Genomic DNA, 27,684 nt, shown 5'->3' on the forward strand with positions numbered 1-27,684 from the left:
GGGGACTGCATCGGCTCGTTAATGTGTTCCCCGAACCGACTGCCCCATAACCACAAATGTAATCCGATCCGATGTAAAACGATCGGATTATTTTTTTTTTAAGTTACTTGCTACCCGATATCGCCCACCCGTAGGTGGGGATATCGGATGAAGATCCGCTCGCTTGGCGACATCGCCAAGCGAGCGGATCTTATAGTGTATGGGGACCTTAAGTTTTTTTTTGAAACAAAAGAAAAATTCTAAAAAAATAAAACGCCCCTCAGGGACACGAAACCGTCAGGCTCTATTAGTTCAACCACAATGCAACTTTTTTTTGTATATGCTGTATTGTGTAATAACCACGGCCGTGTCTGCCAGTAACTTTATTTTCTGTATGCACTCCATCTTCTGGCTCTAATGGATTTTTACTAGGGAATACATGGCATACTAGGCACACATAAGAACTCGTATAACTACCTTTACTTATAGTAATAGAAATAATTACCCTGATTTTAGGTGCAACCATAGGCCAAGTTAATGATGATGAGCACTAATGAGCCGAGACGCGCAGAAGCAAAGCTTCAGGCAGAAGAGGAGGATGAGAACAATAAGCGCTGGAAGCGGATGAGGCGATTTGTAGTGCGCATCACGTGACCTGGCGGTGAGAGAGGCTGTGTGGCGCTCGGCCAGGAAGGAAATGTTCGCTGCCGAAACAAAAGCCGTTGCGGGAGGGTGAGCAAGGAAATAAGGCGCTAAACCTCTGCCACTTGTCACTCTCTCACTGCCACCTACACGCACACTTTTACATGCAAAGCCTTGTTTTTTTTTATGTTGGGGCTGTGGGAGCCATTATTACCCTCCTAACGATAGACTTTAGTGAACATCTAAATCATCTCCCCCACCCCCAGGCAGCGTTGAGATCTTCCCCCTTACGTCCAAATGATGCTGCGGCGGGTTTCACGCTTCCAGTCCTGCTGGTAACAAAACTTTGCTGCCCGTCATTCCCGGGGCAGCCTGCTGCTTGTTCTGCAGGTAATGGCACCGACTCCGGCACATTACACACACATTATACATGTTACACAGCAGCGGGGTAGGGATACATAGGGACAGAAAGCAGCTGGCCTATACAGAACAGCTCCGTTGTACCAGCGGCACATCTCTCATTGTCTGGGACTGGGAACAGTCTGGGGTCACTTCCAAATAAACAGAAGACTTGAGTGTTTATATTAACCCTGTATTGCACAAGCGGCAGGGAGTTCCTGTATGGCACCTTCCCTCAGTCTGGCGCAACTATATTGCTCAGCAGTGCACTCAGGCACACAGGAATTCTGCTCTTATGATTTCTCTTATATAAATATATCAGTCATTTGCCAAAATTGCTAAAAAATAAGACTGGTAAATAGGAGGAATTGTTCATTTATGGACCCTTAGCATCCACATGTTGCCTTCTGGTGCTGTTGTATACATTCTTACATATCAATGGCTTCTGCACACAGTACCATGCAGTGATTGCACCATCTATTCCCCATGCTAACCAAAAGCTTCTACATATAGCATCCTGTGAGCTATTGGCTAGGATGAGGAATGGATGGTGCATCTTATGCATGCAGTGTTTTGGGATATTTTATTTCCAATGGGGAAGGAATGGTGCACTTTGAGCATGCAGATAGTATAGGGACTGTTGGTTAGGGTGGGTAACTAATGGGTGTATTTATTAACATTGGAGACAAAGGTCACTAGTGATGTTGCCCATAGTAACCAGTCAGATCTTTGCTTTTTTTTCTAGCTTGTAGGTGAGCGTTCAAAAGTAATTGCTGAATGGTTGCTATGGGCAACATCACTCGTGATGTTTGTCTCCTATGTTAATAAATACACCCCTAAGCATGCAGTGAGTGCAGGATCTACTGCTTAGGATGTGGAATGGATGGTGCACCTTGAGCATGCAGTGAGTGTAGGATCTGCTGGTTAGGATGGGGAATGGATGGTGCACCTTGAGCATGCAGTGAGTGTAGGATCTGCTGGTTAGGATGGGGAATGGATGGTGCACCTTGAGCGTGCAGTGAGTGTAGGATCTGCTGGTTAGGATTGGGAATGGATGGTGCACCTTGAGCATGCAGTGAGTGTAGGATCTGCTGGTTAGGATTGGGAATGGATGGTGCACCTTGAGCGTGCAGTGAGTGTAGGATCTGCTGGTTAAGATGGGAAATGGATGGTGCACCTTGAGCGTACAGTGAGTGTAGGATCTGCTGGTTAAGATGGGGAATGGATGGTGCACCTTGAGCAATGCAAGGAGTGTAGGATCTGCTGATTAGGATGGGGAATGGATGGCGCACCTTGAGCATGCAGTGAATGTAGGATCTGCTGGTTAGGATTGGGAATGGATGGTGCACCTTGAGTGTGCAGTGAGTGTAGGATCTGCTGGTTAGGATTGGGAATGGATGGTGCACCTTGAGCATGCAGTGAGTGTAGGATCTGCTAATTAGGATGGGGAATGGATGGTGCACCTTGAGCATGCAGTGAGTGTAGGATCTGCTGATTAGGATGGTGAATGGATGGTGCACCTTGAGCATGCAGTGAGTGTAGGATCTGCTGGTTAGGATGGGGAATGGATGGTGCACCTTGAGCGCGCAGTAAGTGCAGGATCTGCTGGTTAGGATTGGGAATGGATAGTGCACCTTGAGCGTGCAGTGAGTGTAGGATCTGCTGATTAGAATGGGGAATGGATGGTGCACTTTGAGCGTGCAGTGAGTGTAGGATCTGCTGATTGGGAATGGATTGTGCACCTTGAGCAATGCAGTGAGTGTAGTATCTGCTGGTTAGGATGACCGTTCAAAATCTAATTGCTGATTGGTTGCTATGGGCAACATCACTTGTGATGTTTGTCTTCAGTGTTAATAAATACACCCCTAAGCATGCAGTGAGTGCAGGATCTACTGCTTAGGATGTGGAATGGATGGTGCACCAATGCTTGGGGCTAATTGCTATTCTTAAATAAGGATGGTGCACCTTGAGCATGCTGTAGAACTATAGAATAGTGTAGGTTAGGATGGAGAATGCATAGTGCACAATGAGCCTGCAGTGAGTGAAGAATCTATTAGACAAGCAATGGATGATGCACAAATGTTTGCTGCTAATTGCTATTATTATTATTAGTAACATTTAATTATAAAGCGCCAACATATTCTGCAGCACTATTTACTATGTCCCATAGTTCGATGTAGCTGGTACAAACCACATTTAGTTACTAATTTTTTGTGGACAAGCCTGAGTCACATCTTGCCTTCACCCTGTCCCAACGTGACCAAAACATAACACCATCTGAAGAGCATAGTAAATGTTTTCAGAAAATGTCTTTATTAGTGCTAAAAATCTTTTTTTCCCCCCATAGGGCACTAATGTAGAAAATGTCTTCTGCACCCTCAAGCGAATCAACTTTAAAAGGTAAATCAGAAAGTCTTTTTGCTTCTGTATTACAAAAATAATTTAGAATTTATTTTTGTATATTTAATGTAATTCTAGATGTCGATGTGTGCCTTAATATACAGAGAAGTCAGCAAATAGTGAGCTTGTACCATAGACCCCAACACCATCTAAACTTTACCATCCTCTTTATGACCATAATGGCCATGCAGAACAGGTAACATCAATAAGCACCATTTAGTGGTTTTCTAAATATTTTAATCATTTGAGGTCCAACATTTGATCAGGGACCAACCTTACCATAAAGGTGGCCATACACGTGGCGATCCGACGATGTTTCGTACGACCATCGGTCGCACGAAACATCGTAAGATCCGCCACACACCATTCAGGGCTGAATCGGCAGGTAAGGAGGTAGAAACAATAGGATTTCTACCTCCTTCTGCCGATTCAGCTCTGAAGGGAGAATTTTGGTCAGGCGCCTTCTATGGCGCCCGATCAAAATTTTCAAACTTGTCCGATCGGCGAGTCGTCCGATATCGGCAGCTTCCTGCGATATCGGACGACTCGCCGACATGCCATACACGCACCGATTATCGTACGAAACGAGGTTTCGTACGATAATATCGGTGCGTGTATGGCCACCTTAACTGGTATTTTTCCCATATGTCTCTAGCTTATCATCACACTGTGCCCCAGAAGTCCTTTTTTCTGAGCCCCCCTTGCCCCCCAGTTTTGGGAACATCATTTTTATATGTTTATGGCCAAATCTAGCACAGACATAGACAAATAAACTTAAAATGGCAGGCTTAGGCACCATCTGAGTGAGGACTGCATCAAGCAGTTCCTGATCTGACGGAAAAACAAACCTACCTGATTGAGATCTGGACAATTTTAGGCCAGATTTTCTTCTGCTGAGCAGTATCTATAAATGGAAGCTGAAGTTGCTTGCCCATCTTTCTGCAAGGTACTACATATCAGTAATCCATATCGATTAATTTATTTAGGCACTGTACTTGGCATGTTCCAGCTTTTTTCAGTCCTGGTCCAGGGCAATGCTGGGAGCTCACTTTTATGATCTCTGAAGTACCACAATTTGCCTATATCAATTTGATCTTACATTTTTATGTTTTGAATGGAACTGATCTTTTCCTAAGTGTAAAATATAAACTACCTTATTAGCAGGGTCCCAGTTAATTTCATTTTTCTTGAAATTTCGAGCATATTGCATATACAATTTTTCACAGTTATTTATGTTGGTTAGATACATTGTTAGCTTCCATGTTTCTGTTAAGCTTCACAATTAGGAATCCATGATCTCCTGACTCGACAGGTATACCTGGGTGGCAGGGTGAAGTTGATAATTAACGAGCTGTGAATTTCTGAGCATATATCTATTTTTCGTCGTGGTAATCTGTGGTGCACCAAAATTGGGATCTGTTGTGTCCAGTTACTATCCATGAGTGGATTCTTTGAAGCAGATATTTTATATTTTGGAACTATACCTATTTTTCAACTAAAGATGTGCCAAATCCACAATTTTGGGATCCGACTGAACCCTGAAACCTTCCTGAAAGATTTGCCTGAATAGTGAACAGAATCTGAATCCTAATTTGCATATACAAATGTGACGAAGGGGGCAAAGAGAACTGGGTTTCTGTAAAATTTTGAGCTTCTATGTTTATGTGCTGAAAAGTCACGTGATTTTAAGGTTTCGGTTCGTCCAGGCATGTGGATTTAGCCGAATCCAAATCCTGCTGAAAAAGGACGAATCTTGGCTGAATCCCAAACTGAATCCTGGATTCGTTGCATCCCTATTTTCCCACACAGTTTACCTTAATATATTTCTGAATCAGTGGCCTGTGGGTTGCCTGGAAATGGCAGCTTTATTGGCCACTGACTGGAGCGCAACATCACATTTTCAGACTCTCCTGCTACTAATGGGTTCTTTTGTACACTCAAGACAGATTGACTTAAGTTGAGTAATTCTAATAGGAGCAAATTTCTTTACTTGATTTGCAATACATCTGGTAATGACTACATATGCTAAAGCAGAATGAGATAAAATTACTTTACAGTAAAACTGTAATGTTATAGTTCACTTACTGACTATACAACTGGCCTTGCTTAAGCCACATCACAGTCTATAATATCTAGTGCTTTGTTTCAAATCTGCGATGGTAATTATGAGTGCTACTCATTTGTTGTATTTCAGATATCCATCAGGATCTGCATGTAGAAGCAGTAGGTACTTCAGAGGACTTTTGTACTATTGCTGAGAGGATATTAAATGGGTGTGAAAGTCCCCTTCTTGCTGACATTACAGAACGGGCCAAGGCATGTGACCATTTAAAAGTGGAGGAGAACTTGGAGCCAGAGGACCTATTAAACAACAACAAAGAATTATTTGAGCAGGAATTGTTTGCAAACCAAAATTCATCGGCAGCAGTTTTGGGAATTTCCTCGGTGACCCAAATCCTACATTCTTTTACAGATGATCCTAAATTAGAGGGTAATGAGTTAAATAATCAAGATGCATTCCACGTAGCACACCATTCATTTGTTACATGTTTAGACCAAGACAAGGAAAATGTATCCGTATATAATAAAACAACCAAAGCTGATGTTTTAGGTAATACTGAAACGTTAAGATCAGAGGATGAACAAAGCTGTGGAATGTTGTGTGAGAAATCAAAGACTATTGACTCAGAGCAAAATGTTCTCTGTGGGAATGATCTGTTAAGGCTACAGGGAATTTCTGGGGATCAGGAGGAGACGAGAAGACTGGAGGCTTATTCAGGGGAAAGGCATAACGATAATGCAACATTAAAAGGAGAGAATTCACTTTTTAATAATATTTTGACTGACTTGGAAAAATCAACTGAAATGGGGTCAGAAACAATTGGGCCAACCTGTGCTTTCATAAGCAATATGCCCTTACAAAGCAGTGAGGATAGTGTTATGATGTTCTCTAGTGATGCACAAGGGCACAGTTTTAAAATGTCATTAGGAGTAGAAGACAGAGTGAAAAATCATTGTAATAATTTGCATTCCACTGGCCATGAGCCAGACAAGCATATGTCAGAAGGCAAGGAAATTAGGAAAGTATCTCAAAACAACCAGAGCGAATCAGGTACATACTCCTCACCCGAAAATGAGAGTGAAGGGCACAGTCAAAAGGATGTTTCAGAGATCCTTGATATTATAATAAACAGGTCAACTTATCAAGTAAAACATGCCAGTAGAGGTGCCTCTATATCTGTCTCATCCAAACATGTGCAAAAACAAACTGATGTTAGGGGTGAAAAATACAAGGCAAGAGCAGAAATGTGGCCATTGGATGAACTGCCAGTAAGGAGATCAATAGCAATTGATGATATTCCAGAGGAGTCAGATTTAAGTTCAGATAAGGAAATTGATGCTTATGATGGTGATGAAGAAGAAAATCTAGAGAGAGAAGACCACAATGAATTTCTGCCTTACAGCAGTTCTCAAGATAGAATCGATCCAAGGAAAGAAAGACATCGATATGTCTCGGACAGTTTAGACCCAGATGTTTTACAGCTTCTTGAAAAGCATCTCCAGAAACAACAGCTAGTAGATATCAAAGAAGAAGGAGAAGAGGAACTGGTAGATGTGCACATCAATATAGAAAGACCACGCACAGAATCTTTCAAGGGTTTAAGGAATATCCCACCGGTGTTAGACATTGTTTTAGAGGAACCGGAGTTAGAGAACACAGGAGATAGTTTTGAAGAAGGCAGCAAAACTCCTTCAGAAATAGACTCTGATGACAGCAGTAATATCTATGCCATGGAAATGGGCTTGATAGAGTCGCTTCAGCATGATTTAATGAGTAAAACAGACAAGATAGACAAGCAGGAGATAGCTACAATCTTTCAAAGAACAAGTACAGACCCTTTCGTGCAAGAAAAAGATCAAGTTAAAGGTGACATAAAGCATCATATAGAACACAGCGATGATCAAGTGAGAAATATGAGCAATGTTCCTACCTCAGGTGGCGGCACCCTTGTTTTGGATGCAGATTTGAAATGTGATCTTGATAAGTGTACACAGCAGAGCAACACAGACCACTTGATACTGTCAGAAGAACAGACTATTTTACACACCAAAGAAGGGCAGTTCATTCTATTGGAACCAATCATTTCAGAGAAATCATTACAGCCTTGTCCTCCGTTGTGTAACCATAAAACAGACACTGATGCATCTATAGAGCAAATTGACAGTAACCTGTGTCGAAGCCCAGGTTCTGTAGCTATTGAGTTAATGCAACCCAAAGCAGAGCAATATAGTAAAGACAGTGATGGTACAGCTCAACCTGGGTCAGATAATTTAAAGACTGAACAGACGGAAGACTGTTTTATTAACAATATATTGTGTCCAGTTAATGAAGGAGCTAAGTTGCCATCTGAGGCCTCTCATCTGGAACTACTGGCTGACGAATCTGATTTGGTGCAAGCGAGTGAAGAACAATTCTTGGTAGAAGATAGTTCTTCCATTGCTGAAAGTCACTCAATAGACCATTGTGATGGCGTAGAAGAAACTTTGGTCTCTACGGAGACAAGGTTGACAGACCCACCTACAATAAATAAGGTTAGAATTTGTGATATTGGAGTGGCTTTTGTAATAGTTTTGATCTGGTCTCAGTGTCCACCAAAACTGTGGACCACAACAGGTTTAAACAAGCCCAAACTGATATCTTGTTTTAGGCTTTCAAAAAATTACCAGGAATTTATTCAGAAAGATAAAGAATTCATGTAAACTCAAGTGGATTATGTATATGATTTACTCCCTTTATTAACATGGAGATGGGTGCAAGTCAGCAGCGATGTAATGATGTGGCACTGCCCCCCACAGCAAAAATCTTCCCACCCTCCTCTTTCAGCCTTCCTGTCCTCTTACACCTGTCACTGCAGATGGTTGCAGCAGGCACACACATTTTCTGGGGCTATAGAGGAAGCAGACCCCATGGTCTGCCTTTTCCGGCGGCCCCATGCGACCACCACAGGAAAGGGTTGTGTTCCACACTACCCATAAAAGCAATTGCACACAGGGGTCACTAGTGATTTGCTGCTCAGCAGGTGATCTTCAAAACTTGGAATCGCTCCTCCATTGAATGTTGCTGGTACAGTTCTGTGGCTGTTTGTCTGTGTTTTGGTGATGGAGTGCAATTGTTACTTGAAAACACAACAGTCATCTTAAAGATGGTGATTGTTTTGTATGGGCCCCCTTAGCTTATAACAAGACTACAGATATAGAAAAATATTGATGTTTCTGCCATGCAGCCATAGTTTCAAGAATATATAAGGAAGCAAAGAACTGTTCACTCCAAATCTCACCTTAAATGACCATCAAGCTGGATTTTGAGGTTTATCCAAAGCATGTAAGCATTATCTCCCCTGCCACTGCAACACTACAATTTGGAAATGGGACTCCCTGAGTACTCTGTTTATCACACAGAGGCCATTTCCAGTGTGGGCAGCAATGCTCATGAGTGTCTTGGTTCACTCTATGCACATGATCTGGGGATTGGGTGGCGGGACAGGATACTGGATGAGACACTTTCTCATTAGTAATAAACAGTAGTATTTTTTTTTAGAAATAGACACCCATTGAGTGCTCAGTCCTTGATACCAGGAGTTCACACACCCAATGTAGGATCCTGGTATCAAGAGGAGAGCAAGTACAGTATGTGCATAATGAGAGTTTCCCAGCTTGCTCAATATGCACGTGATCTGGATATTGGGTGACGCTCACTGAGCGAGCCAGGGCACTCACTCATTATGTGCATGCTTGTACACCAGCATGGCTGCCTATACTGTGTATGGGTAAGGAGGTAAGAGAACTCAGTTGGCGCCTATTTCTGAAAAAATACTATTGTTTCCTACATCCCATTTATAGACTTCCTGCACACCTCAGGAGGAGGAAACACATTTTCTGCAATAGGTGCCCTAAAAGGTTATTTCTTTACAAAGAAATCAGGGAAGCACAAGGCTTACCCATAAAAGCAGCAAGTTGTTTCCCCTTGTCCATTGTGCCATGATTCCCATATTCAGTGAACAAGGCCATAAGAAGCATTTATGCAGAACAGCATCAGGCTGTGGAAGTGGATCTGTACATTAGATTATACAGTCATAAAATTCAGTATTAGCTTTAGCCGCTTCTATCATAGTATCCATATTGTAGAACGAGGTTGTCAGTGAATCAAAACCAGATTATCTCACAGGAGATTTCAGTGATGCCATAAACCTACCCTGCAGCCAATCTCATGCTGCATGTTTATGGAAATACAGATGACTCACTGAATTTGCTTATTTTTTCTAAGAAATTTAGTAACCAGCCTTCAGCTAGGCTCATAGGAAACAGACATTAGGCTGGGTGTACAACCGAATCTAGTGGTTAACAGGATATTTCCTTCTATTAAAATTGAAACACATTGACAGATGTGTTCAAGGACCGGTAACAACTAAAAACCTAAAAATGGTTTCCTTGTTTATTACAGTGAGTTTGCTAACAACTCTGTGTAGAGTACTTCTGTGTACTCTCTATCAGATCCCCACCTCTAAAATTCTAAACCTCTTTCCCCTACATTAAACATATTTGGCATGTACAGTATTGGAAGTTCATTCCTTCTCCCCCCTCATTTAGTTTAGCAGCACAGTCCATATTCATAATTAAAAGGGACATTTTCAGGGTGGGGGTTACTGGTTCGGATCTGTTATCCGCAAACCTGTTATCCAGAAAGCTTTGATTACAGGAAGGTCATCTCCTATAGACTCCATTATAAGCAATTAATAAAGTCATATTAGTGGCAAGACAATCCTACTGGGTTTATTTCATGGTTAAATTATTTTTTAGTAGACTTAAGGTGTGCAGATCCAAATTACAGAAACGCCCCTTATGCGGAAAAACCCAGGTCCCAAGCATTCAGGTCCAATACAGACTTTTTCACTACCTATCTATCCATGTAAAAAAAAAAAAGTGGCATAACTATGTGATACTAAGAATTTTGTTCACACTACAGCTGAACCTTAGCAGGTTTTGCCAAGTCACATGATTTTAATGTCTAAACAAATATTTGAAATTCTCTTAAAATGCAAACTAGGGTTTGGTTCGCATAGTGTAAAAAAACGATCGAATCAGTGGATTTCTAATGTAAATGGATGGGAGCTTTTCTGTCCCCTCCGAGGCAGTATGTATGTATGTGTGTGTGTGTGTATATATATATATATATATATATATAATATATATATGTGTGTATATATATATATAAAAGATAAAGGATGCCGCACTCACAGGTCTTAGCGAAAAAACAAAGAGGAATTTATTGTCTCAAACTAACTTTGAGAAAGGCTGTGGAGTCAGCCGAAACGTTAGTTTGACACAATAAATTCCTCTTTGTTTTTTGGCTAAGGCCTGTGAGTGCGGCATCCTTTATCTTTTGTACTTACCATGCAGTATACTGCACCCAGGCATCTGTGACCCTGTTACGTGAGTGCCGGCTTTTTCTCTTTTTTGTATATATATATATATATATATATATATATATATATATATATATATATATACATATATACAGTGGAGGAAATAATTATTTGACCCCTCACTGATTTTGTAAGTTTGTCCAATGACAAAGAAATGAAAAGTCTCAGAACAGTATTATTTCAATGGTAGGTTTATTTTAACAGTGGCAGATAGCACATCAAAAGGAAAATCGAAAAAATAACTTTAAATAAAAGATAGCAACTGATTTGCATTTCATTGAGTGAAATAAGTTTTTGAACCCCTACCAACCATTAAGAGTTCTGGCTCCCACAGAGTGGTTAGACCAGGGGTCTCAAACTCGCGGCCCGCGGGCCATTTGCGGCCCTCGGTACAGTATTTTGTGGCCCGCACCAACGCCTTCTCAAAAGCAATGAATGGATCGCGATTTTTATTGCGATTCAAGGGATAATGCAAGGCACGGCGGGCAGCTAATTGTGCACACAGAACGTCTTCCCATAATAACTGTTATGATGGTATAACGTCATTTCCGCAATCAGCAGCTCCCGCCCGCCGTGCCTTGCATTATCCCTTGAAAGCCAATTTTTAGTGAAATCCCTTATGCGGCCCAGTCTCATCCTGACTTTGCCTCCTGCGGCCCCCAGGTAAATTGAGTTTGAGCCCCCTGGGTTAGACACTTCTACTCAATTAGTCATCCTCATTAAGGACACCTGTCTTAACTAGTCACCTGTGTAAAAGACACCTGTCTACAGAATCAATCAATCAAGCAGACTCCAAACTCTCCAACATGGGAAAGACCAAAGAGCTGTCCAAGGATGTCAGAGACAAAATTGTAGACCTGCACAAGGCTGGAATGGGCTACAAAACCATTAGCAAGAAGCTGGGAGAGAAGGTGACAACTGTTGGTGCGATTGTTCGAAAATGGAAGGAGCACAAAATGACCATCAATCGACCTCGCTCTGGGGCTCCACGCAAGATCTCACCTCGTGGGGTGTCAATGATTCTGAGAAAGGTGAAAAAGCATCCTAGAACTACACGGGAGGAGTTAGTTAATGACCTCAAATTAGCAGGGACCACAGTCACCAAGAAAACCATTGGAAACACATTGCACCGCAATGGATTAAAATCCTGCAGGGCTCGCAAGGTCCCCCTGCTCAAGAAGGCACATGTGCAGGCCCGTCTGAAGTTTGCCAATGAACACCTGAATGATTCTGTGAGTGACTGGGAGAAGGTGCTGTGGTCTGATGAGACCAAAATAGAGCTCTTTGGCATTAACTCAACTCGCTGTGTTTGGAGGAAGAAAAATGCTGCCTATGACCCCCAAAACACCATCCCCACCGTCAAGCATGGGGGTGGAAACTTTTTGCTTTGGGGGTGTTTTTCTGCTAAGGGCACAGGACAACTTATTCGCATTAACGGGAAAATGGACGGAGCCATGTATCGTGAAATCCTGAACGACAACCTCCTTCCCTCTGCCAGGAAACTGAAAATGGGTCGTGGATGGGTGTTCCAGCACGACAATGACCCAAAACATACAGCAAAGGCAACAAAGGAGTGGCTCAAGAAGAAGCACATTAAGGTCATGGAGTGGCCTAGTCAGTCTCCGGACCTTAATCCAATAGAAAACCTATGGAGGGAGCTCAAGCTCAGAGTTGCACAGAGACAGCCTCGAAACCTTAGGGATTTAGAGATGATCTGCAAAGAGGAGTGGACCAACATTCCTCCTAAAATGTGCGCAAACTTGGTCATCAATTACAAGAAACGTTTGACCTCTGTGCTTGCAAACAAGGGTTTTTCCACTAAGTATTAAGTCTTTTTTTGTTAGAGGGTTCAAAAACTTATTTCACTCAATGAAATGCAAATCAGTTGCTATCTTTTATTTAAAGTTATTTTTTCGATTTTCCTTTTGATGTGCTATCTGCCACTGTTAAAATAAACCTACCATTGAAATGATACTGTTCTGAGACTTTTCATTTCTTTGTCATTGGACAAACTTACAAAATCAGTGAGGGGTCAAATAATTATTTCCTCCACTGTATATATATATATATATATATATATATATATATATATATATATATATATATATATATATATATATATATATATATATATATATATATATATATATATATATATATATATATATATAAATAATATTGTGGGCACAGAAATAAGCTACTTTTTAATCTTCTTCTTATAGTTTATATATGATTCTTTTCTTTCTCATTTTATAAAGGCAAGCTCTAGTCCTGCACCAGAAACACATTTGTCAGACCAGCCCTTTCTCTCAGCCAGTGAAATGAGCACACTACATATGGATTTAAAGGAGAAGATGTTAGCCTTATTAGAAAAGGCACATGCCGTGGATTGCAGATCCTCCCATTTGCAAGGTAAGTGGATTGAAAGCTGTGGCTCAGAAAACATACTGGTCAGGGCTGTGCAACTCAGAGATATTTATGTCCCCACAGTTTTGGAACCATTATAATATTTTTATTTTTGGTTATTATGACATTAATTCATATGGTAAGTTATGTTGATAGAACACGTCTAAGCCTTACAGTTTTCCTATCCAGTTTTTATTTTATTTCCTTTGATTCACAATACTCACTTCTCAAATATGTAATCATTTTTACCACTGTTATAAGTCTGAGTTTTTCTTGTGTTCAATATATAAGCAGTTTTACACTGCTAATATAATGAATTTGAAACAATAGCACCACCTGCTGTGCATTTTGGCCCACTGCCTGCAGTTAGAATACAATTCACAAGTTAGGCGGAAAAGGAATGTATTGTGATGTTGTCGTACTTTGAACTAACCAGAGAAATGTCACATTACTTCCCTCTGCTTGCTAACTTTATTTTCAAAGCAAAGCGAGGGTCAGACTGGCTGGAGGGACACCGGGAAAAACCCAGTGGGCCCCCGCCAACCCAGGCCTGCTCCCTGTCAGAAACTGTGGAAGCTCCCTCGCCTACCCGGGATTTACTCAGGGCAGACATGTGTGGGAGCAGGGGGCAGATGTTTGTTGGGTTTAAATTCTGGAGGTGTGGGACTAGGGTGTGGGACCCAGAGGTGGCAGCTCTGGACACCCCAGTCTGACACTGAGCAAGAAATGTTTATCTAAATATAGTTACATAGGGTTGAAAATAGACCATCAAGTTCAACCCTTCCAAGTGAACTCAGCACACACAACCTATACTGACCTATCTACACACTCACATATATAAATCATATATACCAACATCAATACTAAGTGTAGATTTTAGTATCACAATAGCCTTGGATATTATGCTTGTTCAAGAACTCATCCAGTTTAACAGAATCTGCCATCACAACATCACTAGGAAGGGCATTCCCCAACCTCACTGCCCTCACCATGAAAAGCTCCCTATGCTGCTTCAAAAGAATGTTCCTCTAATCTAAAGGGGTGGCCTCTGGTGCACTGATTGTTTTTATGGGAAAAAAGAACACCCCTATCAATCTATAATCCCCTCTGATGTATTTGTACAGAGTAATTATGTCCCCTCGAAAGCGCCTTTCCAGAGAAAACAACCCCAACCTCTAACCACTCTCTCTGCAGTCTCTGCACTCTCTCCAGCTCATTAATATCCTTCTTAAGGACTGGAGCCCAAAACTGCACCGCATACTCAAGGTGAGGCCTTACCAGAGACCTATAAAGAGGCAAAATTATGTTTTCATCCCTTGAGTCAATGCCCTTTTTTTATACAAGACAGCACTTTAATTGCTTTAGTAGCCACCGAATGACATTGACAGGAATTAGACAACTTGTTATCTACAAATACCCCCAGATCCTTCTCCATTCTGGATACCCCCAACACAATACCATTTAGTGTATAACTTGCATTTATATTATTTTTTACCAAAGTGCAAAACTTTGCACATTAAACCTCATTTTCCGTTTTGCTGCCCTGTTTTCCAGTTTTGTCAATCGCTCTGCAAAGCGGCAGCATCCTGCATGGAACTTCTAGTTTTGCACAATTTAGTATTTTCAGCAAAAATGGAAACAGTAATTTCTATGCCCACCTCCAGGTAATTAATAAACAAGTTAAAGAGCAAAGGACCAAGGACAGAACCCTGCAGTACTCCACTAACCACACTGGTCCAAATGTTTTATTTACCACCACTCTTTTTAATCTATCCTTCAGCCAGTTCTCTATCCAAGTTCAAATATTATGTTCCAGGCCAATATTCCTCAATTTTATCATTAACTTTCTGTGCGGTACTGCATTAAATGCTTTAGTATAGTCCAAGTAGATGACATCCACTGCCATTCCAGCATCAAGGTTCCTGCTCACCACTTCATAAAAGGCAATTAAATTAGTCTGGCAACATCTGTTACATGATCTGTTACACATAAAACCATGCTGGAACAAACTAGTATTTTGATTTCCAAAGTACCCTATCCCTTATTATGTCTTCCAAAAGCCTTCCTACCTGTCAACTATAGGCCCATCTGCTAGTACATTTCCAGAAGCTAGAAAGGCCAGGACTCATGTCTATGCACATCTACTTCTCTAAATGAGTGTAAAACTGGCCAATAAAAGCAGCAGACTTGGCTCCACCTTTATTGGGGGCCTAGGGAGGTCCTGTTTGATTAGTGCTTTCTCCAAACAGGTCTCTGTAGGCCCCCATTATGATCTTATCTTTGGCCTTGGTACCAAACAATTGGATCCTTCAGGTAAAGACACGCTCATTTTGCAACCTCGCCAAACAAGCAGACTTTGTATGGCCATCTTATCAATGCTATATTCCCATCCACATGGATGATTTTGGGAACTTTTTCTACCCAGCAGTCTGTAAAAGAAAACACTGTACCTACATAACTACAGAGGAAGACTCAGTCGCAGCTTGCACTGTAGAGTGTTAAAGGGGGCCCATCACCCTAAGAAATAATTACAAATTATTTTTGTGTGTTTGTCAAGCTTGGCATTTTGTGGACTCTGTTAGTAAGGCAAGCTTTGCATCACCCCAAAATCTTGTTGGAGGACCAGATGCCCATACCCATGCACTGGCTACATCATTAGGTGATGAGGAGGGAGGGGAAAAGGGAGAAGTGCAGTGACATCTAGGAAGTGCTGAATGGAAAGCTAAAGTTATTGTCAGGTAATATATGATTGACAACTGGGATTTTTAAATAGCTTTATAATAGGTATGGTATTTTTTTTTTTTTAAAAAAAAGGAAATTGGGTTTCATGTGTAACTTGAAAAGGACTTTTATTATTCAGCTTTTTATGTCTGGGTGACAGGTCCCCTTTAAGCCTCAACAGAAAAACAGGAGATATAACAGGTCTCCTAGTTCTCACCACAGAACCATGTAAGTACAACAAGGTTCCAGGCATGCACCACAGAACATCGCAAGTGCAACATGACCCTTTGGGATACAACTAGGTTCAAAGACTGCACAGTAGGAACATTAGGAAGTGCAACAAGCCTCTTAACCTGCACTGCAAAACCTTAGGTAGTGCAATGCTACTCTTAGCCTTAAAGCAAAGCTTTAGAAAGTGCAGCAAGACTTCTGCCGTGCACAGCAGAATTGTGTGTTTCGGCAACAGAACTTATAGCTTATATTCGTCCAATAACAATCTTTCTAAGGCCATACCTTTTTGTTCCATGCAACACAATAGGAGAGCTATGAGAGGATATATGAAAGCTTGTGACCAGAGAGACAATGGCTACTTGTACAAAGCTAAACAGACAAGCCGAATCAATTTAATAAAGGGGGGAAAATAAATAAGTACTACTCTTCAAATATTTACTTTTAATTTATAGTGAAAATTAAAACTGAAGGTAAAGAGGCCCTTTAAAACAGGGACAATTGACACTTTGGCATGGTTTTATCTGCTGGAACAGAGGTCCCCAACCTTTTTTGCACCACGGACCGGTTTCAAGACAATTTTTCCAAGGACCGGGCATGGGGGGCGGGTGGCGCAACTAGTGCATAGTATATAATTTAATTATTACATATATAATGTAAATGTAATTATTAAATTTTATATTATGCACTTTATTATTAGTAGTATTATTACAAACAGCTTAATAAAGTACTTTGGTCCTTGTTGTGATCAGTAGAAATCTTCCTGGGCTTCACATAGCTGTTGTCATGGCAGTGTAACACATCAGGGAGTTGGGATCACAGGTAATTGGGACCAGAGGTGGCCCGGTTCAGCACAGCCCACGGCCCGGCACTGGTCCCCGGCCCGGTGGTTGGGGACCCCTGTGCTAGAAGACCTAAGCAATTTAAACAAATGTACACTGCTTCATCGCACATAATTAGAAAATTAATGTTAGCAGTACTTTTCCTTTAAAGACTCTTAATTGTTTAACATTAACCCATTTTCCACTTGAAGTGTTCAGAGAGATGATAAAACTGTGTGGGGAAAAAAAAACTTTGTTTCTCCTGCAACTGGTTTTTCGCTGATAAATTCCTCTTCTTGGCTGTGCTTGCGGAATGCCAGAAAGGCTGCTGAAGTCCTTAGTCAGACTCTCGTACTATAAACACAGAATTGTAGTCTCCCCTCCCGGGTGTGAGGTTGACATTTTCTTTTTGAACATGCTTCCTTATGAGGAGAAGAATTCCGTTACAGAGCCATACGAAGAGTAATCTTCCAGTGATCCCTCTGCTGGATGACCCAGTAAGGATTTAGGAAAAGGTCTGGCGTGATTTTTAAAAATGACGTTTCGTTGGTTTTCTCTCCCTGTTGGCAGTTATTTGGAGTCACCATGGTGACTTGGTACAATATAAGCTTTGCTTTGTATATGTATAGTGTTGCATATGTTCCGCCTTATGTAATAACATAGTATAACTGGGGCCTGCAGTTATTTGCAATCGCCATGGGGACCTGTGCAACAACTGCTTTGATTTGCATATGTATATTTTCATGGAATAACACAGTGTTGCTGGTGCCTGGACCTATAGCTTTTTCTATTTGCATTGATTATAAATGCACAAATTATATTTCTCTTAGAGTAGTGGATTTTGAGTTCAATTCCCCTCTTTGGTCCAACATTTGGTCAGGAAATCTCCAATAGCACAGTTGTTATCAATCATATTGCAATATAATCAATCCTATCCTAAGCAGAAAGTGGTGTTCATGCCATATGGCATCCTACTGGCCTTTAAGCTGGGCTTCTTGGGCTATCTTGGATGGTAATGTAGCATTCACCCAAGGCCTTTAGGCTTACCTCCTAGGCCAGAGAGATCTAGGATACTAAATAAGTATTTAATGGAATCCCTGTCTAATTGGCCATCATATTCTTACTGGTATTAACCTTTAACCACTTAAGAAACCACAGTTTAGGAGTCTAAGCCGTAGGCTTAGAGTCCTATATCAGGTTACATACCTGCAGGTTTCCTGCAAAAAATTCTTATATATTGCAGGTAGGACTTAAAGGTATAGCTGCGGGTATCACTGAGACCTGGTGGGATGAAAAATGCGACTGGGCTGTGAATTTAAATGGGTATACACTTTTTAGGAGGGACAGAGTGATTAAAAAGGGTGGAGGGGTTTGTCTTTATGTAAAGTCAGATTTAAAGCCATGTAATAAAGACATTACAAATGAAAACGTTGAATCTCTTTGGGTAGAAATTTCAGTAGGGCTGAAGGTCACAAAGAAAATGATCATTGGTGTATGCTATAAACCACCCCGTATAGATGAGGGGGATGAGTCCCAGCTACTTTTGCAAATGGAGGAGGCTTCAAAATTGGGTCAAGTTGTTATTATGGGGGACTTTAATTATCCGGACATTGACTGGAGTAATGGGGTGGCTAAGTCAGAAAAAGCTAGTAGGTTTGTAAACATGCTAAATGACAACTTTTTATTTCAGGTGGTTCAAGAACCTACTAGGAATGATTCTATTTTGGACCTGGTAATATCTAATAATAATGAACTCATCTCTAACATTTGTGTGGGTGAGCATTTGGGGAACAGTGATCACAACATGGTCTCCTTTGAGATAATGCTACAGAGACAGCTCTATAAGGGACTTACTAAAACGCTAAATTTTAGACGTGCAGACTTTGCCAGTATAAGGGCATCTCTGCAATGACGCAGAAGGAAAATGGAACATCTTTAAAACATTGCTTTGCAGGTATACACAACAGTATATTCCCCTTGTAAGCAAGGAGAGGCATCGCAAAGCAAAACCTTTATGGCTGAATAAAAGAGTTAAGGTTGAGGTTGGTAAGAAAAAACGTGCTTTTAAAGCATTCAAGTTAGCTGGGACCGCGGAAACTTTCATCAGGTACAAGGAAGCAAATAAAGCATGCAAAAAAGCTATCAGGCAAGCTAAAATAGAGATGGAAAGGGATATTGCAGCTAGGAGTAGTGAATAGTAAAAAAATGACGCAAGAAGGGGTGGGAACTTTATTATCACGGGGGGGTACATTGGTTGATGAGAACGGGGAAAAAGCAGAAATTTTGAACTCTTATTTTTCATCTGTCTATACATCTGAGGAGCCACCTAATGAAGGCTTCCCTTTTAATATACCCAGTGCTAGTAATTTAGCTACTGACGCGTTGGTCACTCAGGAGGGAATTCAAAAGAGACTTGAACATGTAAAGGTAAACAAAGGTCCAGGGCCGGATGGGATTCATCCCAGGGTATTAAATGAGCTGAGCGCTGTGATTGCCAAGCCTCTTCACATAATTTTTCAGGATTCGTTGAGGTCTGGCATGGTGCCGAGAGACTGGCGAATTGCTAATGTGGTGCCATTATTTAAAAAGGGATCTCGTTCTCAGCCTGAAAACTATAGGCCTGTAAGTCTGACATCAGTAGTAGGAAAGCTTCTGGAAGGGGTAATAAGGGATAGGATAGTTGAATACATTGTAGTTCACAATACTATTAGTTTGTGCCAGCATGGTTTTATGCGTAACAGATCTTGCCAGACTAATTTAGTTGCCTTTTATGAGGAGGTGAGCAGGAACCTCGATGCTGGAATGGCAGTTGATGTCATCTACTTAGATTTTGCTAAAGCGTTTGATACTGTACCTCACAGAAGGTTAATGATCAAAATGAGGAATATTGGCCTAGAACATAATTGTAATTGGATAGAGAACTGGCTGAAGGATCGAGTACAAAGAGTGGTGGTAAATGGAACATTTTCTAATTGGGCCAGTGTGGTTAGTGGAGTACCGCAGGGGTCAGTCCTTGGTCCTTTGCTTTTTAACTTGTTTATTAATGACCTGGAGGTGGGCATAGAGAGTACTGTTTCTATTTTTGCTGATGACACTAAATTGTGCAAAACTATAAGCTCCATGCAGGATGCTGCCGCTTTGCAGAGCGATTTGACAAAATTGGAAAACTGGGCAGCAAACTGGAAAATGAGGTTCAATGTTGACAAGTGCAAAGTTATGCACTTTGGTAGAAATAATATAAAAGCGAACTATCTACTGAATGGTAGTGTGTTGGGGGCATCCTTAATGGAGAAGGATCTAGGGGTTTTTGTAGATCACAAGTTGTCTAATTCCAGGCAGTGTCATTCTGTGGCTACTACAGCAAATAAAGTGCTGTCTTGTATAAAAAAGGGCATTGACTCAAGGGATGAGAACATAATTTTGCCCCTTTATAGGTCCCTGGTAAGGCCTCACCTTGAGTATGCAGTGCAGTTTTGGGCTCCAGTCCTTAAGAAGGATATTAATGAGCTGGAGAGAGTGCAGAGACTGCAACTAAACTGGTAAAGGGGATGGAAGATTTAAGCTATGAGGTTAGACTGTCGAGGTTGGGGTTGTTTTCTTTGGAAAAGAGGCGCTTGCGAGGGGACATGATTACTCTGTACAAGTACATTAGAGGGGATTATAGGCAGATAGGGGGGGTTCTTTTTTCCCATAAAAACAATCAGCGCACCAGAGGTCACCCCTATAGATTAGAGGAACAGAGCTTCCATTTGAAGCAGCGTAGGTGGTTTTTCACGGTGAGGGCAGTGAGGTTGGGGAATGCCCTTCCTAGTGATGTGGTAATGGCAGATTCTGTTAATGCCTATAAGAGGGGCCTGGATGAGTTTTTGGACAATCAGAATATCCAAGGCTATTATGATACTAATATCTACAGTTAGTATTACTGGTTGTATTTATAGTTTATGTATGTGAGTGTATAGATTAGTTAGTATAGGTTGTGTGCTGGGTTTACTTGGATGGGTTGAACTTGATGGACAATGGTTTTTTTTCAACCCTATGTAACTATAAGCAAATGATACTTTTTTTTTTTCCTTCACCTGCCTAATCATCTGATGATATCACTTATGGTTTGTGGTAAAACTTACGCCCCTTTTCTTTATTTGTTGAACCACATGCTTTAATGTAACTTGTAGACACAGCAGCATCTCATCCCTGTGATGGTAAGCTCAGTTGCACCTTTGTAACTTTTTTTTTTTAGATTTTTATTGGTATTTTATGCATATTAGTTATAACAGGCATTCAGTAGGTCAATAGTGGGGATGTAACATAACAGTTATATGGATCAGGTAAGTTTACCGTATTTCAGAGTACAGAACAGGTCTGTTAATTCACAGTTATCATCAATCATTGGCAGTAGATTGTAAAACAGTTGCAATTGCAGATAGTAATGAAAAGGGAGAAGAAAGGGGGAGAAAAGAGAAAACATGCACCTTTGTAACTTTGTAACTAAATAACTATGTGTATGATTATATGTGGGATGTTTTAAGCATTAACTTCCAATGTTGCAACCGTTTTTGCACCTAATACCAAGTCAACTGTTAATATATGACCCCCCCACCCATTCATACATCTATTAACTGCATATTGCTAGGCTAATGGTTTGTTCTTGACAGTTCTATTTCTGCTATTTAAATACACCACAAGGAACTAGGATCAATACCTATAATTCCAATACCAATATTTCTAGTCGCTTTTCTATTCTCTGGAGCAACTGGTTCTATAATTAAAAGGGATGCAGAACTCCTGGTATTAGTTTGATCCAAAACATTGGCCCTGATTATTACATTACTCTTTCATGATGATGACCATACCCAACTTTTTATGTTGATGCACCAGTGAATCCACTGACTCCACTTTGAAGACATAATTTCATGTCTGGCTCCCCCGAACATGTAGTATAGTAAATACACAACCCACCATATATTGACAGTTGGATAGCTTTGTTCTAGCTTAAGGCTGTCCGACAAGCGCTCCGTGGGCTGGAAATGGCCCTCTAACCAAATTTTATCATATTAGTTGACTTTCTTGTATGGGAACAAAGTTGAAGAGCCACAGATCTTCCTAGCCAATTGCAATAAAAAAGATTGTCTCCTTTAGGCAGCTGTACATAAGCTGGGGTATCTGGGTCCACCAGACTGCTTCTGACAGCCCAAATGTTCAGAACCACTGGAAGTGAAAATGAGCTACTATGTGATTTTGATCAGGCTGCACTGCACTGCACTCACTCTGTATGATGTGATTGTTGGTTAAGTGCTCAGTCAGCTCATTTGGCCACCTGGCCAACCTCTGCTAAATAAAAGGCTGTTTTCATGTTGCAGATAAAAGACTAAATCCCATTCTCCTGTGTGTTATTAGACCTATATTAATACTTATATTTTTCTCTCTGCAGCAGAAGCCGAGCTCTTGTGGAAGCAAAGTGAAGAGTTAAGAAATGAGTGCAAATCTCTTTCTAAGGAAGCAGAAGAGCTCTTGTCCATGATTAGCCAGCAGGGGGCATTGCACAGGTAGGAAGAACCACAAATGCAAATGGTTTTGGTCTTAATCCCTCCCATGCTCAAAGAACATCTCTGCCCTCGTAAACTCATTTTAATGTCAGTTTTTATTTTGAGCAAAGAAAAGTTTGTCTGCTAAATTGGATACATGTTGAGGGAATTGTACTGTTTTGATCAGTAAGGAAACATTTTGGGATGAAACTCTCCTGAGAGTCAGGTCTATGAATTATTATGAAATATTTTTGCTGCATCCCCACTGCCATATTCAGCTTAGAGGATGTGCTTTTCTTTATTGCTATGGGACAGATGTAGTCACAATATGAAGTATAGAATAGCAGTGGTATGAATGGCACAGTGAAAGACTGATTGTGTGAATGACACGGTGGAAGAATGATTGTGTGAATGACACGGTGGAAGAATGATTGTGTGAATGGCACGGTGGAAGAATGATTGTGTGAATGGCACAGTGGAAGAATGATTGTGTGAATGGCACAGTGGAAGAATGATTGTGTGAATGGCACAGTGGAAGAATGATTGTGTGAATGGCACAGTGGAATTATGATTGTGTGAATGGCACAGTGGAAGAATGATTGTGTGATGGCATGTTGTAAGAGTTAAAGTGTAAATGGCATAGAGAAAGAATGTTTGTGTGAATGGCATAATGGAAGAATGATTGGCTTTACTGCCATGCATCACTGGCGTGCTGTATTTAATTTTAGCCAAGAGAATTTGTATGTTCTCCCTGTGTTTATATAGGAATTCTCCAGGCATAGTTTCCTCCTAGAGTTCATAAACTTAAAGTTGCTGTATGTGGGTCAATAAAAGCTGCTGATTTGTTACTTCCAGACATGACAGCTTATTGGCCATGTATAGGGCCCACCAGGTTGCCCGCTTGACTGATATGTGGCTGAAAATTGGCAGCTATTAATTGGACAGGTTTAAAAATCCAGCTCATTAATGGAGTCCCCTTTCAACAGCCCTCTATAGGCCTTAGTGTATGATTCGCCAACGATTGCATCAGTCCAATTTTGCACAGCGCATGGATGGCCACATTGGATCCAGATCCATTTGTTTGGTGAGCCAAATGGATGGATTTAGGTCCAATGTGACCACCCATGAGCAGGGCCAAATAACACTGATCCAGTCTAGCAGTGTATGACCATGTCTGCGGCTAGGTTCATTGGTTTCAGAATTTAGATTTGGGAAATTAGATTGTATGCTTCTTGGGAAAGGGGACTGATTTGAATAATTTATTTTCATATGGCTGTTTCTTTATACGAAGGCTAATAATAATTCGATTCACAGGCAGCCAATTGGAGAAGATCCATATAGGACTACAAGAGGGTCCAGGGACTCTTTGAATGCAAGTGAAATTCATCATAGAAAAGCGAAAACACTAACCAATAAAGCTAATAAACTGGACAGTCAGCCCAAGGTCCTTGCTAAGGTATGGTTACATTTCATTCTGTGTGCCGAGTGCTCCAGTGCTCAGCTGTTATTATCAGTCTGTTGTACATGTGCTGTCTGCCTATCGCTTTTTATTTAGCCATGATGAGAAACTGTGGTGATTATTAGGCCTATGACATGTGGTACAACTTGTTGCCAGCTACTTGTCGCAGCTACAAAATGCTAGAATATATCCCGCAATAGACAATACAGTATATTGTCTCTGCTAAAACACATGTAGAGGCAACTAACAGTATTCCATGACTTGTAGCTGCGACAAGTAGCTGGTTACAAGTAGCTCTGTGTATCACTGACGTTAAGTATGAGGCAGGCACTGCAAATAATATACCTAACAGTAATTCTAGATAGAGGATAGAGCATGCTTTGTTCTGCCATTCATGTGCCATCACAACTTGTCATATTGTTTTGTAAGATTTGGTAATACAATATATATACTGTATATATTGTGATAAGGTCACTGTCAGGATACCTGGGAAAGTCCAGGACGGAGCTTATATATGTCCTAGGTTCCTAAAAGAATGGTTCCGGGACTGCTAGTCCGGCCCGGGTGTTGTGGGTTTACCTGAGGCATCTCAGCTGGCTAATTAAAAGGCAGCCTGAGCAAAGTAGAATGCTGCAGTCTGGGGGAAAGACACAGGGAAGCTGCCTGTGTGAGCTGACGGAGAGATTTTGAAAGCACTACAAGGTTTGAGCTTTGTTTTCCTTTTCTCTGTGTGGAAGACAGGCGGTAGGTCTGCTCCTGGTTAGTTAGGACAATTGACCTGTGTTAGATAGAGCCCATCTATTTTGAACAATTTTGTAATTTTTTATACAAGTGAAAATAAACTGCCTAAAAGAGAATACACTCTCACGTGTTGTAATTGTGCCAAGGGCTGCTTTACCCCCAGAAAGCTGGTCCCCACTACCTAACCCCTGACAATATATATATATATATATATATATATATATATATATATATATATATATATATATATACACACACATAAAGAGAGAGAGAACAGGAAAACTCTACAAGCTCTACCTTGTGTTTATGCCACTAGTTTATATTTCTGCCTATAAACAGAAAAGCTAAATTTTGGTCCAATGTTATATTTTTGTATAAAAACGGAATGGCTGAGGGTTAGTTCACTGCTAGAGTTCCAAATATTTTAAATATGCCAGTTAAATGTTAAATGTTAAATGTGTCAGTCCTGCTCTAGCTCAGTTTCATTTATAACTCCCAGCAATGCAGCCTACTTCTCATATTGTGACTTTGGTGATGTAGGGGGCATCAGGGTATTTGTGTCTTTGAAGCAATATAAATTGACATGAGGAAACTCCATTATGTCTATTGCCAGGAGCTTAAACATGCTTATGCCCAGAACTCACAGGATGCCAAAGAGAATGAGCCTATGCTCATTGGATTGTATAGGGAAATTGTTCACTGTTGACTCAGTTGATGCGCTGATCCTTTTTAATGGTGGCCACACACGTGGCGATTTGCGATCTTTCATGCGACCATCGGTCACACAAAAGATCATTAAATCCGCCACTAACGTGGGCTGAAACGGCAGATAAGGAGGTAGAAACAATAGGATTTCTACTTCTGCCAATTCAGCCCTGACGGCAGATTTTGCTCAGGCGCCTTCTATGGCGCCCGATCAAAATCTTTTAACCTGCCCGATCGGCGTGTCGACCGATATCAGCAGCCTGCTGCTATATCGGCCGACTTGCCATACACGCACCGAATATCGTACGAAACGAGGTTTCGTATGATGATATCGGTGCGTGTATGGCCAGCTTAAGGGACATTGGGGTAAATGCCTTTACATAATCCTTGGTAGTTATTTATCTTCTCTTATGTTTTGTGTCTATTCTTTTATTTACCAAACACACAAGTTTGGACTGTATGGCATAGTACAGCAGCCCTTCTGGAATTGGCTAGATTCTACAAATTGCCCAGGAGAAGCAAATACTGATAATACAGTAAAATATAACATTAAGGGAATCATGCTTTGTTGGTACAGGTATAGGGTCCATTATCCGGAAACCCGTTACCCAGGAAGTTCAGAATTACGAAAAGGCTATCTACCATAGACTCTATTTTAAACAAATGATTCTAATTTTTAGAAATGATTCATTTTTCTCTAATAATAAAACCGTGCCCTGTACTTGATCCTAACTAAGATATAATTAATCCGTACTGAAGGCAAAACTTGGGTTTATATAATGTTTGAATGATTTTTAGTGAACTTAAAGCATGGAGACCCAAACTACAGAAAGATCCTTATCTGTAAGACTACAGGTCCCAAGCATTTTGGATAACAGATCCTATACCTGTATGCCCAATCTGTAGCTTCCAGGATCTCTGACTGTCAGTGGTACTGTAGGTACTGAGATTTGTAGTTCAGTAATAGCTAGAAAATTGCAGGTTGAACACATTTGTGGCTTCTTGCAAGTACCTTCTTTGAATTTATTACAAAAGCATTTCTTATAAAAAAAAAAAAATCTTATCATCCGTGATTCATCTATTGATGCTTTATTTTTCATCATGCCCAGGAAAACGAACAGCTAAGAGTTTTGAGCAAAAAGTACGACTTTCTGAGGAAAGAAGCACCGGAGGTGATGAAGGAACTCAGTTCTCTCCAGCATCAATTAAAATGCCACCCAGAGGTGAAGAGCAAGGTAAGGAAGGGTTTCTTCACAGTCGGATGTGCTAAATCAGGGGTCCCCAACCGCCGGTCCGCGGACCAGTGCCGGGCTGCTTTGTAGTGGGCCGCCTCTGTTCCTGGTTGCGCTGAATATGCGCGTATAAAAGCGTGCGCGCAACGCCGCCCACCCACCCTCCGGTCCGTGGAAAATTTTACCCGCTTGCCACCGGTCCTTGGCACAAAAAAGGTTGGGGACCACTGTGCTAAATCATTCTGACTCTTAACTTCTGAGTTTTTAAAAAGTAATTATGACACTATTAAAGGGCTGTGGAAGATAATGAATGTTGTGTTCTGACTTCTTGAGAACAATGGAGTTTTAGGGAGGGCTGAAACCGCAAGCTCAGTTAGTAATGGCTGCATAGAAACTGGGAAATCAAAGCAAAGGAGATCTAATTGTACATTCATCTTCTTCAGCTAAACTTCATTTTGTAGCAAGGGAAACTAAAGCTGGCCATACATGGCCTGATGTTTGCTGTTCAACCCCTCCAGACCTACGGGCTGCCTGACTGATGTATGGTCAAGTTAAAAGGGAGGCATCAAAAGGTCCTCTCCGTATAGTTCTGCTCCTGTTATTACCCAGCCATTGGCCTAGAAACCAAGTGAGCAGAATAAATTTTATTTGGTCTACTATGTGGATGGCCAAATCATGCTCATTTGTTAACCTTGCCTAAAGAGCATTTTTATATGTGTGAATACTAAGCATAGGAGTCTCAGTTCCTAGCTGAGAAGCTTTTTTGAGCTTGGGGCCCACCTAACACATTTTGTTCATGTCCACCACGCTTCCTAATTTCCCAAAGACACCCGTGTAGGATACATAGTCCTGCTTCTCGGTTCTTTCTGATGTGTCACCATGTAACATTGGAGGTCTACTAGTCTTACTGCTTGTTGAAGCAGCTGCGAATGAAGTGAGTCTTAT

The 27,684-nt window shown here is 41.0% G+C and overlaps 1 protein-coding gene across 3 annotated transcripts in view; it reads left to right on the forward strand.

The window, feature by feature from the left end:
• The first annotated feature begins 549 nt into the window (after positions 1–549).
• LOC100486894 overlaps positions 550–27,684 on the forward strand; it is a 67,451-nt gene continuing 40,316 nt past the window's right edge. Inside the window, exons 1-8 of one of the 3 annotated variants that reach the window (XM_004916734.4) lie at positions 551–711; positions 888–1,011; positions 3,368–3,420; positions 5,615–8,013; positions 13,163–13,316; positions 22,509–22,623; positions 23,917–24,058; positions 26,617–26,742. In XM_004916734.4, the coding sequence (XP_004916791.1) occupies positions 3,384–3,420; positions 5,615–8,013; positions 13,163–13,316; positions 22,509–22,623; positions 23,917–24,058; positions 26,617–26,742 (2,973 nt within the window). In that variant the 5' untranslated portion in view covers positions 551–711; positions 888–1,011; positions 3,368–3,383. Of the gene's footprint in view, positions 712–887; positions 1,012–3,367; positions 3,421–5,614; positions 8,014–13,162; positions 13,317–22,508; positions 22,624–23,916; positions 24,059–26,616; positions 26,743–27,684 lie in introns of all 3 variants that reach the window. The other 2 variants (XM_031892405.1, XM_004916733.4) reach the window with 2 other exon arrangements.

The sequence above is a fragment of the Xenopus tropicalis genome, chromosome 8 (assembly GCF_000004195.4).
Source record: "Xenopus tropicalis strain Nigerian chromosome 8, UCB_Xtro_10.0, whole genome shotgun sequence".
Taxonomy (NCBI): domain Eukaryota; kingdom Metazoa; phylum Chordata; class Amphibia; order Anura; family Pipidae; genus Xenopus; species Xenopus tropicalis.